The sequence below is a fragment of the Pteronotus mesoamericanus genome, unplaced genomic scaffold (assembly GCF_021234165.1).
Source record: "Pteronotus mesoamericanus isolate MK-2021 breed Mesoamerican mustached bat unplaced genomic scaffold, CSHL_Meso_final contig_25, whole genome shotgun sequence".
Classification (NCBI taxonomy): Eukaryota; Metazoa; Chordata; class Mammalia; order Chiroptera; family Mormoopidae; genus Pteronotus; species Pteronotus mesoamericanus.
Window position 1 is genome coordinate 28115005 of NW_026555105.1, and position 15060 is coordinate 28130064.

The following is a 15060-nucleotide window of genomic DNA, read 5'->3' on the forward strand; positions in this document are numbered from 1 at the left end:
CACCATTTCACTGATGATGAATATTTTAAAGTTTGTCATTATCAAGTATGGGTGAGAATGTGGTGCAAAAGGCATTCATATAAATTTCTGGTGGGGGCATAAATTGGTACAACCATCTTGATGAATATTTTGGCAATAGCATATTGGAAAATACACCTCTCCTACAACTCAGTCTTTCTCTTTCCACGTATGATATGTACCCTAGAGAATTTCTCTGAGATCTCCCACTCTGATGTCAGAGTGGCCCAAGTTCAGTCCTCTGGTCTCTGCTCCATTTATACTCACACCTTATAGGAGCTCATCCAGTCCAATGGCTTTAAGTTTCTTCTATGCACACAAGACTTTCTAATGAAACTCTCCACTCCTAACCTCTGCCGACATGTAGTAGTGTGATAGACATTGTGTCTCCATGTGAACGTTGAGTGGGCATCTCAAATGTATATATCCATTATGTTTTGGTTCTTCTCACCCACAGACCTGTTCCTTTCCCAATTGACAAATTTGTACTGTTAATTTGCCCAGCTCTCGAAGCCAGAACCCCTGGAATCATCCTCAACTTGTTTTGTTCTTTCATATCACCTCTAATTCATCAGCAAAATCTGCAACACCTGCACACAAAATAAATTCCAAATAAATCATTTCTCATGATCTCCACTTTCACCACACTTGCTGAGCCTACATCATCTCTCCCTGGACAATGCCAATTGACTTCTAACTATTCTCCTTTCTACTCAAATGCCCTACAATTATTCCACACAGTGGCCAAAGTAGACCTTTCAAAACCAAATCTGGTTATGTTATTCAATCCTTCAAAACCCTCCAAAGGCTTTTCAGCACACTTAGAATAAAATCCAAAGCACTAAGAGAAGACTAAAGTCCAAGCGATATAGCCTTTGGCTGCCTCTCCAACCTCATTTCCATCAACTTTTCCCTTTGTCATACACTCCTACAGAAGCCTTTGCGCTTGCTCACTTTTCTGCCTGCGATGGGATTCTCCCAGGTGTGCATGTGAATTGCTCCCCACATATAAATGTGACCTCCTCAAAACATTTTTTTTTTGGCCATGTATCTAACACAGTACCTTGATCATTCTTGATCACTTTCATTCCTTGCTTTTTATTTCCTTCTAGCACTTTCTTGACATTATATTATACTTATTAATTTATTTATTCTCTTGCCCATCTTACATGAGTTTCACAAAGACAGGGCTTATCCTTCTATCACTGCATCTATCCCAGTGTATTGAAAAGTACATGCTCTTAGACTAAATCTATGTGCCCAGGGGACAGAGGCCCATAATTTTATTGCAGTGTTTTTAATTATAATTAGAAATGACCTAAATATTCATCTACAGATAATGGACAATAAATTGTAGTATATTTATATTTGGGCTACTATACATTCTATTGTACATACTATTCATTATTTAGTAAAAAATAAATGATTAAGAGCTACTTATATTAACTTGACAAGTCCCAGGAAAATATACAGTGAATACACAGTGAAACAGCAAGTTGAAAATGCAAAGATTAGGATTATATTTTATGTAAGTTTTTAAATATTTAAAATACCTAATGTTTGGATAAATGCATATGTAGTAAAGTTGCAAAACCATTTGAGGAATGTTAAACACAAAAACTAAAGTAGTGGTTGTCTCCATTGGAGTGAGAAGATGAAATTGAATGAAATTGAGGCTAGGGCACAAGGGCACCACAGAGGCATCCATAATCATGTATTCCTTTAAAAAATGTAGAGCAAATAAGGCCAAATGTTGCAATCTAACAAAGCTGTGGTGTAGGTTGATGGCTACGTATTATGCTATCATCTGTACTTCCCTGTAAGCTGGAAATCAGCTTATAACTTGTGAAAGCTTAAATTAAAAAAAAAGCTGAAGTTGTCAATGGTTGATAGGATGGGTTTATAGGATATCAGAAACATTGAACGCCTCTCCTGCAGTTACCATGGGTCCTGTCCCCATGTCAGAAAGGTGTGATTGAAAGGAACAGTGGTTTTTGAGGCCACATTTCTATGACAATTGTAAACTTTCTTCACCAGTCTTATACCCTACCTTTTAAATAAAATGGGAAAATTGAATTGTTTAAATCCAGAGAATCCACTAACCTCTTTTCCAATCTGGTGAGAACAATAATGCCTTATAGTTGAATGCATTCCTTTTTTAAAAAAAAAATTATTTTGGAGAGAGAGAGGAAAGGAGAGACAGAGACAGAAAAAGAGAGAGAGGCAGAGACAGAGACAGAGAGAGACATCGATTTGTTCTTCCACTTATTGGTGCATTCAGTGATTTATTCTTATATGTGCCCTGACTGAGGTTTGAACCTGCAGCTTTGGCATATCAGACAGTGTTCTAACCAAGTGAGCAACCTGGCCAGGGCCACTTCAGTTTTTTAAGAGTGCCCCTTGTTTATAGTCCCATTTACCATTCCTGACAGTCCTGGGAAACTGGTGTTGCCAATACTTCCCCCCATTTGACGGAAGAGGAAGCTGGGACCCAGGAACATAAGGAGTGAGTGGCTAGGGCAGAACCAAACCAAAGTCCCCTTGTCCCCTCTGGTTACCACAGCTCCTGGTGCTGCACTTCTGAGCTCAGAGAACTGTATGCTCTGCCATCACAGACATGCAAGCAGGATGCTACCTCTTTGTGTGCGACTATGTTATTTTGCTCAAATTCTGAATAATGAAGGTTCTTGGGAAAGAGACTATAAGTTTTTACTCCTCCCGTTTAAGCTGCCTCAATTTCCATGAGTAAGATATGAGCTATGTATCTAACAAAGCCACAAGTCTACTAAGATATTCTTCTTTACCCTAGGCCTTATATCAAGTGATGGATTTTGCAGATATCTGATGTCAGATGAAAATGCACCCGTCTTCCTAGATCGTTTAGAACTCTACCAAGAAATGGACCACCCTCTGGCTCACTACTTCATCAGTTCTTCCCACAACACCTATCTCACTGGCCGACAGTTTGGCGGGAAATCTTCAGTAGAAATGTACAGACAGGTTCTCCTGGCTGGGTGCAGGTCAGAAACTCAAGTCAGCTGTTATGTATATGGCCTCCTTTTACTTTTCTCTAAAACAACACAATAGTATTCAAAGTGAAACGAACATTAGTTTTTTCTTAAGTGGATTATGGTGGTCATTTAACCTTGAGAAAGGAAGGACTGTATCTGTTCCACAGAGGCCTAGAGTCTTCCTGTGGGTCAAAGGACATTTTCTACAGTGAATTTAAAATATCCTCTAAAAATTACCAAAAATAAATGTATATTTTAGGAAGTCATGCTTTTTCCTATTGGTCACAGGCACTTGCAAATTTAGCTTTAATGTTAAAAGTTCTAAAATTTTATTCTGTAAGAATAAAAATTACTGAAAATTATTTTTCTTTGACAGAAATTGACAAATATTTGAGCTTTAAAATATGACAAAATGCTGAATGTGAAAAATAAGAAATGTATTTATATTATGATTCTTCTCTTGGTTATCAGTAAATTATATCTTATTTTCTTAAATTGCTATCTTTTTGAGTATGGGAAATATTTTAAAAGAAATTAACTACATCAGTATTTGTCTCTGAATACTTGAGTATGAATTGCTGAAATAATAAGTCTGTTTTCTCTTATGGCCAGAGAAACATCATCCCACATAAAAAAACTTTAAAATTATTCTTTAGCATCATCTAAAATGTAGCCCATATTCAAGTGTCCTCAATCCTCCCAATTTTCTTTTATAGTTGCTTTGTTACAACTAGAATGTCCTCCAGAACTACACTGGTTCTTGTATCTTCAAAGTGTCTTTTAATCTCTGAGAGTCCCTTTTTGATAACACCAAACTGATAGGGGAGAATAATGTAATTTTAACCTGCATGCTCTGTGAAATAATGTCACTAAATGCATTCCATTTTCTACTTCTATAAGAACACTACTTATTTTGGGGTCTTTTCTTTTAATTTCTACACACATTATTTTATTGGAAGAGTCCAATATTGTAGTTCTACTGTGTTCCTAGGTGTGTCGAACTTGACTGCTGGGATGGAAAAGGTGAAGACCAAGAACCGATAATAACTCATGGAAAAGCAATGTGTACAGATATCCTTTTTAAGGTAAGTTTTGAAATTCCATAGCCATAACCTTTCCTATTTCTTGTGGAAATAGTTGGCATGGAGAAAACACATTGTTTGTTTTCTCGAGCATGTTACCGTCATATTCCTTTCTTCCAATTTTTAGGAGAAACAAGAAAAGTGTTTTCTCACTTAGTGTCTCCTTTATGCTACTTTCCCTGCTTTCCAATGCTGACAGTGCTGTAAAATGAGGTTTCTCCGGCTGAGCCTTCGTGGTTCTGCTTTCTTTAAGTAGTCTTTCATTTTATCTATTCTTTCTTTATTTTCTTTGTTTACTTATTTTGCATTATCCTTGAAGTTCTTCAAAGTGACATAAAAAGATAAATAGAATACAGAAAATGAAATATTGGGTTGGCCAAAAAGTTCATTTAGCTTTTTCCATACAGTAGCTCTAGTAGTGCTTAGTTGTCTTTAATTTCATTTGAAACAATCTTGTTAAATTGTACTGTGGCAGCTGTCATATTGGTGTGTGTTCAAAAAAATCTTATCAAAATTCGTGAACTTTTGTGCAGTCATTTTAATATTGAAGACGGAAGAAAATATGCAACATTTTTGGCATACTATGCTTTATATTTCAAGGAAGGTAAAAACACAACTGAAATGCAAAGAAAGATTTGTGCAATGTATGGAGAAGGTGCTGGGACTGAGCAAACATATCAAAAAGTGGTTTTCAAAGTTTCTTGGTACTATAGACATTTGGGCCAAATAATTCTTTGCTTTGGGGCTGTCTTATGCACTGGAAGGTGTTTAGCAGCACCCCTGGCCTCTACCTACTAGAAGCCAATAGCGGGACATAGGCAACATACTCAAAATATCCAGGTCCATAAAATTATTGGTGAAAATGAAAAATATATCTTCTACTTTACAAAAAAGACTAAACAGACTTTTTGGCCAACCCAAAAGATTACTAATAGTTCCTGTAAGGGTAAGAAAATAAGAGAGTGAGATCAGTTTGTGAATTCTCATCAAGAAATTCTATAAACTGTCAAACCATACAACAAATTGGGCTCCAAACTTTCTAAACTTCAGTGCAAGGATCAAAACATGATGATTCACAGGATTTGAAAAATTCAGACAGAGCAGTTGGTCCAGAGAAGCACAGTTATTCCCAGTACTGACACCTGAGGGAGGATTTTTTTCTTTGAGGATCTTCAGAGAGAGAAACGTGCAGTTTTACAAATAGGCATCTCGGTAATGGTCGTTTGGTGACATCTATGTCTTGTTTGAAGGTGGATTTCCTAGAACATTTCCCCATAAGTTACAGTGGTATCCTGCCAAAAGACAAGTCAAAAATGAAATTCTGTGGTTGGCCAATATGTCAGGTACATGGGTCTCTGTCAGTCTGGCATAACTCAGAATAATTGTTACAACACCTAGAGCAGTGGCTCTCAGTTCTGCCTGCATGTAGCAAATCGCCAGAGGCATTCTCTACCCATAGCACTCCATACATAGCCTTTCTCTTAGCCAAGATGGGAGTTTTCAGCAGCAATGAATTCAATGTTATGCTTCTTAAGAAGTATCAAGAGCATATCCAAGTGGGAAGCTGTGGCTCTGCCCAGCCAGCCAAACTGACAGGAAGGGTTGGTGTCCTCTTTAAGAATTAAGGAGCCTAGTAAAGAGTTTAGCTGAGAAGAAGGCCCTTCTCCCTCAGCTTGGAGGTAAGCAAAGGAGAACCTATAAACAAGAGCCGAGATTTTCCTCAAGGTATAACTCTTTGGTCAGCTCAAGTGGACAATCAAGGTCACAGACATTTGCCTGGGAAGAATCTTTAAGTGAGAATAACTAAAGGACCACCTTAGCTATAAGAACACTCAGTAAAATACTCCAAGGTTATTTAACCTGGGGCATTTTCATTTCAAATGGACTTGCCTAGATAACTGTTGTTAAATATTTTCCCAGTTAGCTGAATGATGGGACTTGCCCTGTGGTGAACAAAGCTGGGGATTTTTTCCCCAAATACATTGCTCTGGTTGTGGAAGTGTTGGTTTGTAGCCATCCTTTCTAAAGCTAAGAGGAGAGTGAGGCCAGCCGCCTGTTATGAGAGATCATGGTAGGGACATGCTCAGCTCATTCAAAAGTAGTTTCAAGTGACCAAGCTCTGAGTTCAGAGAGGGGCCTCCAGAGCACCTCCCTGTTTTACCTCACATGCTGTTTAACCAGGGAGAACCTCTTCCCTGTCCATCCCACCAACTTCACCAAAACAAGGGATATTGTAAATGTCACATCAGTTCACAGGAGTTTTCATCAAGGTAGTGAAATGTAGCCGAAGACTGATTCCCAGATGCAAAGAAAAGTCAATGAAGGCTTCCAGCAGTCCATAGGTCCATAGGTTATTACCAACACGTTTCTCCTCAAGGTGCGAGGAGCGGAGTAGCAGTCTGTTGTGAACATCACCATGCCAAAAGCTCACCTACTCACCAGAAAGTGAATTCTGAATCTGTCTAGTCAAATTATTGACTAGCAAGGAACTAACCTGACATCTAGGTGAACCGTCTTGTCAGGTAATCGCCCCATAATTTTGGAGAAGTAAAAGATAGCTGTGGAAAAAAAAATTATCATTAACCATTAACTGCGCCCAGGTCTATCTGCAGAGAATTTAGCTTGTACAGGTATCAAGGTAAATGGGTTCTCCAGATCTGAATTGCCAGAACTGACTTTCCAAAAAACTCAAATTAGTAGTCTCTCATTGGTTTCAGGAACCTTTTATTTTTTTCCTCTTCATTCTCATTAACACTCTTTTGTCTTTAAAGGATGTTATTCAAGCCATCAAGGAAACTGCATTTGTCACATCTGAATATCCTGTAATTCTCTCCTTTGAAAATCACTGCAGGTATAATAATTCACCCTACTTCAAGTCTCCTAACTGTTATTTCTTAATCCCCTTTTTCCACACCTGCTCTATATCTTTTTAAATAACCAAATAGTGTGCTTGGTATTATGCAAAACATAGTTGGTCTTATGCAAAACATAGTCGGTCTTATGCAAAACATAATCAGTCCTATGCAAAAACAAACAAACAAACAAACAAAAACTCACCAATCCACCACTGCTCCACACCTCCAAAAAAAATAAAAACTCAGTCATCTTAATGTGTTTTAGAGATACTTTCTCTAAACAAAAGGGCAGATCAGGACACTTTGCCCAAAGTTACATTGAGTTGGAAAACTTGGCAATATATTTAAAATCAGACTTCATAAACTTGAAGGACATTGTTTATTCTGTTTTCCAGCTCTTAGTGTGGGGGCAGAATCTACTCTTTTAAAAGACACTGGTTTAAGTTTGTGGTATGTAACAATACATCCTACGTTAACATCAAGAGGACAATCATGCATATTGTAAAATGGGAGGTTTTTATTGCCTAGGAATGAGTGCTTCTTCTTAGATGGTTAATGGATGTTTGAATTTACAAATGCCAGTTCTTTCTTTCCAGCAAATATCAACAGTACAAGATGTCCAAATATTGTGAAGATCTATTTGGGGATCTCCTGTTGAAACAAGCACTTGAATCACATCCAGTATGTATTTTTAGCTAACCACATTGCTAACATGAATGGATTTGTTTTCAAATTCATTTCTAAGGGGTCAAGTAGTTCTGGGGGACTAATGCTAAAGATCTTCATATTTATTTAAATTTGTTGGTACAGAAAGCTTTCATCTTGTTTCAAAAGGATGTGCAGAGAGAGACATAAAATACACATTTGATTCAATTTCATTCAGATCTTGGGATCTTTCGGTTTCTGATATCCCTATCCTGAAATTTCATAAAGTGCCCACTGGCCAAGAGTCTAAACTCAGCAGGCATTCTCAGCTTTAGTTACATGTGTACCCACGGAGCCTGTTGCTACAGGAAGTTCACAAATTGAAGTCAAAGGAGCCTGAAGTTCTTGGCTCCAAAATAAATACTTGGCCAATGTTATATGTACGATTTTTGAGTTTCATTTTTATACCTACTAATTCCTTCATCAAACAAAGAATCATTAACTTGTGGGCCATCATTAGGTTTTGTAGGGTCTGTGAACTCCTTTTAATTGCACACGATTTTTTTTACAAAACATTCCAGAGAGTTCATGATATTTTTACAACGACCCATAACCCCAAGTGATTAAGACTCACTGTCACAGACCTTATGAGTAGCAGGACAGCTAACAGGATTAAACTATAAAAGTACAGTAATAAAATTTTGCCCCACTATTGACAAGCAGCTAATGGGCCCAAACATCATAGCATGTGGTGGCAGTAGAATTTTACACTGACTGACGTGAGGGAAGGTGTTTCATGTTACCTGTGAACACACTGAGTGGTTGAACAATGAGCTTTCTCAAAAGTAACTATGGGAGCCAAAAACAAAGCGGGAGCGATCGAGGGAGACAAGGATATTTGTATCTTTGCACCCACGCCCTGATTCTCTTAAGGTTACTGAAGCCATAGATGCAGGCACCCTGTCATGCCCACAAGTCACTTACTTCTTTGTGTACTTGCCTGCCTTTCAGCTGACTGCCAGCACTTGCAGCTTTCTCCCCTCTCCCTTGCCCCAGAGGAGAGCTCTGGTCACTGGAGCCTGCTGTGCCCATGGGTGAAAGACAGGCCAGAAGTGCCAGAGAATTAACACCCCCACCCCATGCTCCCTCACTCTTCAGGAAGGGTAACTCTGAGCACGTTTCCCACCATCCTCAAGGGTTCCCTAACAGGATGCTTCTCCACCTGCTCAGAGTGATAACCTGCCTGATAACATACCTTTGATTGACTGCCAGTCTTCTTCTGATTATTTTCCTACTCCTTTGGGAGTTTCCTGGGGCAGCCAGCCTCCCAAATAAACTACCTTTGTCTTAATCCTTGTCCCAAACTGATTTGAAGGGAACCCACTAAGAAACATTCCTGATATTTTATCTCATTGTTTCACCTAGGCCCTCTGTTTTATTTTATTTTATTTATTTTTTTATTTTATTTTGTTGTACTTTTTCACTGGGCTAAGGTGCTAGCTTTTGTGGAAAGACCTCTGTGTTCTTTGTGAAGTGATATGCACATACATGAAAGGTGTTATGAGAAACATAGGTAATGTAAACAGGAACAAGACCTGCACCCTAAACTGAAGGGCTATCAATCATGGAATGCAGTGTGTGTGTTGAGGGTGGGGGGCGAGATAGGTACACACGATACAAATGTAAAAACGTAACTAAAAAGGAAGGTTACCAATAATGTGTAGAATATTTCTTGGAGATGTCCAGGTTCAAGAGAGATTGCTGGGGAGTAGACCAGTTTACAACAGGCTTCCCAAAGGAAGCAGAGTTTCAGCAAAGTGTTTCATGTGAGACAATAGAAGAGTGCATTGTGCCTTGCATTTATAAGTAGTATGAAAGTTAGTTTTGAAAATGAATGGATGCCTGGAAGGGTGGATGGGTAAGCGTGGACGGGTGTATGGGCTGGTGGGTGGGTGGGTGTGTAGCTGGATGGATGGGGGAAGGGGGGATGGCTAGATATGGCACAGTTCTATGGATTAGAGGTAATGGGAGAAAGGGGCACTCCCTTTGCAGAGATAAATTTAAGCAAATTAAACCATAGGAGTGGCCAGATTTCAGTGATTAAGACCACTCCCTTCTTGCTTCCCTTATTGAATCCACAAAACCAGAGTCCCAAGTGTTGAAGTTGGAGCAGAGTAAGCATACAGGCTTACTGTGCAGTCCAACACTTGGTGGGGGTGGGGGGAGGAGAGGGGGTAACTCCTGTGGTTGGGAAAGCCAGCTCTGACCTGAGCTGGCACAGTAATTCTTGGTACTTTGCCAGATATGTAAAAGGGGCAAAGCCAGAGGTTGGACAGGAGCTCCTCCCCCAACATCATCCCATGTCGGATGCAGCTCCACTGGAAAAGGTGGAACAGCTCTGCATATGCTAGAGGCTGTGTGGATGTCAAGTTTACCACAATAGTCAGAGGCAAATTTAGATATAGTGGGCTAATTGGTTTGGAGAAGAAAATCATAAAACTGTGCTGACTGCCATCTAGTGGATATGGATGGTATAACTCCATGCCCACTCTGGGCTGGGACTAGGTCTGGAGAAACACAACCGGTCATTAATTCAGCCTTTTCTGTTTCTCTCCAGCTCGAACCAGGCAGGCCCTTGCCATCCCCCAATGACCTCAAAAGAAAAATACTCATCAAAAATAAACGACTGAAACCTGAGGTTGAACAAAGTAAGTCAAATACATCTGTGATGGAAACATACATACACTGTATGTTTCAACACTTCCGCTATCTAGAATGCAATACATTTTAACACTACTGATATGGGGGAGAAAGAGGTATAGTGGTGATGTTACATATGCTTTTCAGAGCAAAGTTGCCATGTTTCCTTTTAAGTTTCGTTTCCGCCTAAGTTTGTTTCTACAGTGGGAAAAGTATATTCATAAAACATAATTTGGAGGGGTCCCAAGGAGAAATAAGAAGAGAGTGGAAGCGGCATTTTAGAGTTCATCTAAATATAAGGAACTAGCATTTTATCATTTTATATACCCTAAACTCCTCTTGAAAGTTTCCCTTGCAATTTGCATGTGGTACATACATATCTAGGGATCCTAGATAAATGTGAAAGTATATGTATGTCCATACAGAGATTGAAAGAGAAATTACTGATATTTTATCTAGATATTTCCCCCTGTGTTTTCCTACAACATTTTCTTTGAAAATATTTTCTTTCAGCAAATACCTTATTTAACAAATTAGTACTATCAACTATTCTATGACTGCATTGTGTTTTTTTCCTAGATATTCCAAATTCAAAATTTTAATATTAATTATAGTTTACTTTTCCAATGATGCCACTGGAAAATGAAGACAACAATAAAGTATAACAAACTAACAAAATAGCACTAAATTACATTATACATAGATACATGTACTATAGATACACACATACATGCATGTTTACACATATACATATATTTTAACAAAACTGGGATCGTATTAAATGTACTAATTTTTAAAATTGTTTTCAATTCAACCAATTAAATATAATTACACTCAGTAGGATGTAAATCTACATACTAACTTTAACTCTATTGTGTATAGAGTCACTTCACAATGACTCAGCACCCCCCGGAACCTCTGACCAGAAATTTGGGCATTCACCCATGTTTCAGTAGTTCTTCATCCTGTGTAGATAATGTGATCATTGCATGTTTCTTAAGGTCAACCACCAGGACTGGGTGAGACAGTGGCCTTAGGAACATGGCCCATAGGAGCCTAGACAGTACATTTCCTTTTTTATTTTATTTCCTTCTTAGTGTGGATCTTAAAGCCCAGGTTTTACAAATGAATTAACATGTGTCACTTTCTCCTTCCAGAGCAGCTCGAAGCTTTGAAAAGCATGATGGAAGCTGGAGAATCCGCTGCTCCAGTTAACATCTTAGAGGATTATAATGAGGAGGAAACAGAGAGTGGTAAGGTTTTTTTAAAATTATTTACATGTCACAAAAAATACTTTTTAAAATAAAAAGAAATCGTCTTAGTGAACCCTTTTATATAATGTAACATTTTCATTCTTGATAGTCACGTGCATATTGATGTACCAAACTTAATCTTTTGGTATTTTTGGTATTTTTCCAAATAGTGTTACTTTCAGTTTTCCTGGGCACAAGATTTTAGTGACTTAGTCATCTTCCTACAGAGCAATCAGCTGTTCAGCGGAAATTCACATCCAGAGACTCCTTAAAAACCTTGCTATAGAAGGCATAGGTTTGAAGTAAAAAGAGTATTTTGCAGTCCCTTCCTATAAACAAAAACATGAACTTTAGTGTTGTTAATGATGATAGTAGCAAGACAAGTTAAAAGAAAAGGAATGTGAGTAAAGACCCTCAAGTAAATGATTGATTTGTATACACTCACAAAATGAATTGAAAACTCAAAGCCAGTAGTAAAATTTTAAGTTTAAGTTCATTCAAATAACCAGTTCACTAGATTTATGTAGGTAGATAATTTAAACAAAGGCAGCCTTGTTTAAAATACTTGCATATTTGCTTTTAGCTTCTGTTTTGCTTTGGCCATATAACCACAACCATAATTTTTTTTTTAATTTTAAATGGGTCTTTTGAGAGGTTTGGAATGTTTATAGAAAGTTATTTGTTGCTTATGTAGTATGAGAATTGGCAAAATAATTTGGACTTGCACTTGATGTTTGTTGGTTAAACAGGGCCTTGAATTTATAAAGTGGCATTGGGCAAAATTAGAAATACTTGTAGAAACTCTCCTCATTTGTTATATAAACATCTGAAATACAAGAGTAGATTTTAGGAAAGTTTGACATTATAAGTGAAAGCTTGAAAGCTGTTATAGTTAACTAATCTTATTCACAGCTCTTAAAGAATTCTAACTATGGAACAGACTTTATAACAGTGGATTATGTTTCACGTGCAAACTGTGGGTTCAGCTCCATTCCCAGAGAAAAGTCATAATTACTTACTTTCGTGTGTTCTATATGGCAGGGGAGGTCTAAAAGGTGAAAGATATCTGATATTATACAATCAATTTAGAGGCTTAAAACAACACTATTATTTTCTCCAGTTCTGTGGATCATCTGGGCAGAGATTGGTTTCTCATGCAGTTGCCAGCAGATGATATCTGGGGCTGGAGTCATCTGAAGGGTCCGCTGGGCCAGTTGTCCAAGGGAGCTCACTCATGTGGCTGGCAGTTGTCTCTGCAGCGGGGCCCCCTGACCAGGGCACCCCTTGCGGACTCTCCAAGTGATTTAGGCTTCTCACAGTATGTTGGCCAAGTTTTGTTCCAAAAAGCAGAAAGCAGAAGCTGCTAAACTATTTAAGAGCTATACCTGGAACTGGGATATCACCACTTCCTCTCTCCCTCTCTCTGTTATTCATCAAATCAGACTTTGCACCCTCCCAGGTTCTGAGAGGTACCTGAGAGACAAGATCACATTGTAGAAGAACAGGTGGGAAGTCAGATGTTATCACGTCTGTCTTTGGAAAACAGCCTGCCACAACGCCTACTATATTATTTTATATTTTTTGCAAATAATGAACCTAAACAAGATTTAAGAGTAAAATATTGAAAGTAATATATTCAAAAGTTCAATAAAATACCTCTAAAATTTGAAAAGATAAATCTTAGGTAAAAACAATTTCTTAACACTTCATGGATTGTTATCAAAAACATGAAGGCAATACTAGATGCTAAAATCCAGTGAAACAAACTGAAGAATAATGAAAGAAGTTAACAAGAAAAAAAAAAGCTACCATTGTTATACCAACTGTAGATCAAGCAGTTTATACCACTGCCTCATCTGATCTGTATTCAACCTGATGAAACAGTTGTTATTACACTTATTTTTTCAGATGAGGAAATTGAAACTGAGAGGTAACTTATCTTGTATATGATCCCACAGCTAGTAAGCACTGGGGCTAAGATTTAATCCTAGAATTTCCTTAACTCCTTTTGTACCTTACAATACTGCCCTTTTAATGTACAGGAATATGAAGAAAGCACAAATATGCAAAATGGTTGTTAAAAAACCTTTTTAAAGGAGAAAGAATATAACTGATGGAAGTCAAAGATGTGAAATTTTCTGAACACACACATTAATCTAAAATAATGGCCAATGTGATTCCACTTATCCTCCTTAAGGGTACTTTTTCAACTTTATGAATATGTTAATTATTCTTAGAGGCAAAAAAATATGCCTCTAGTGGCTCCCATATTATTTCAAAATATGCTTGAGATTTTGATTAAATTTTAACAGAAATCACCATGAGGGATAGTATTGATGTAGGAGACTAGCTGAAAGGATAGAATGATCTACTTGAATGTCTCTTTAAGGGCATAGAAGTTTCTGCTTTACCAGTTATATATTTGATTATTAGGTTCCCTGAGTAATACTTAGAGGTAGTTCTCGTCTACCGGCTGGCTGTAATTACTCTGGCATCACAGTATGATCCTACTACACATAAATGACTGGAGTCTCTAATTTAAACACTTTGACACAGCAGGCAAGAGGAAACCAAGCATAGTTCAAGAAGGCAGGCTGCCTGGAGGCTGTAGAAAATAGAAAAGACTCTCTGTACAAGCATGTGCCCATTCATTAGCTGGATTTAGATTCAGAAGGGCAGGTGACTTCCAGGACTGTGAGACAAACAATGGGCAATATCAGAATTGTATGTGTGCCTGTGTGTACTTGCACACTCAAGAGATGATAACGTCCATTCGTACAACTCTTTTAAAGTAGTTACTAAGTCTCTACCACTTTTATGGAACATACCCCTGAATTCAAGTAGTTTACATCTGGCTGGACAGGTTAGACTAGAGGAATATGAAGTAGAAATTTAATAGTGATTCTGGGAAGTTTTAAAACCTTTGTTATAGACTTAGTGTTGGTAATGGAAACCCAGTGTCATGTTAAGAGCATTTTGCTAAGAATCTGGAGAAATCTAGTCCTTACCTTAACTCTGTGACCTCGCAAGTCAAATCATATCTCTGAATCTATTTCCTCGTCTGTAAAATGAAGATACTGGACTAGATTAAGACATATTGCAGTTCCTCAAATTCTTTTTCCTGCCCAAATCCTATATGATCTACTGTTTTTTGTTTGTTTGGTTTGTTGGTTGGTTGGTTTTTAATCATCTGCCTCTCAAATATCCCCTCATCAGAATATCAGTTCCAGAGGAGGAGAGTGTCTGTCTCTCTTGCCTCACCTTCATCCCATGCCCAAAATAACATCTTGCTATAAGCTCTCAAAATCTGAATCTGATATAACATCATTTGAAAGATATCACTATTTCATTTTGACCAGGAAAGTAAAATGCTTCCAATTAATTTTAAAATACCATTGATTGAATGATACCTTGTAGTATCAGTTATATTAAAATGTGTGAAGTGAGGGGCAGGGGGAGGAATGCATCTTGGAATCAGTCAACTAGTTTTACATTT

At 37.9% G+C, this 15060-nt stretch overlaps 1 protein-coding gene across 8 annotated transcripts in view; it reads left to right on the plus strand.

The window, feature by feature from the left end:
* Window positions 1-15060, plus strand: part of PLCB4 (phospholipase C beta 4) — a 392492-nt gene that overhangs the window by 304687 nt on the left and 72745 nt on the right. For all 8 annotated transcript variants that reach the window (XM_054574035.1, XM_054574037.1, XM_054574036.1 and 5 more), the window contains 6 exons: window positions 2828-3038; window positions 4021-4114; window positions 6883-6962; window positions 7563-7647; window positions 10229-10319; window positions 11469-11564. In XM_054574035.1, the coding sequence (XP_054430010.1) occupies window positions 2828-3038; window positions 4021-4114; window positions 6883-6962; window positions 7563-7647; window positions 10229-10319; window positions 11469-11564 (657 nt within the window). The remainder of the gene's footprint in view (window positions 1-2827; window positions 3039-4020; window positions 4115-6882; window positions 6963-7562; window positions 7648-10228; window positions 10320-11468; window positions 11565-15060) is intronic.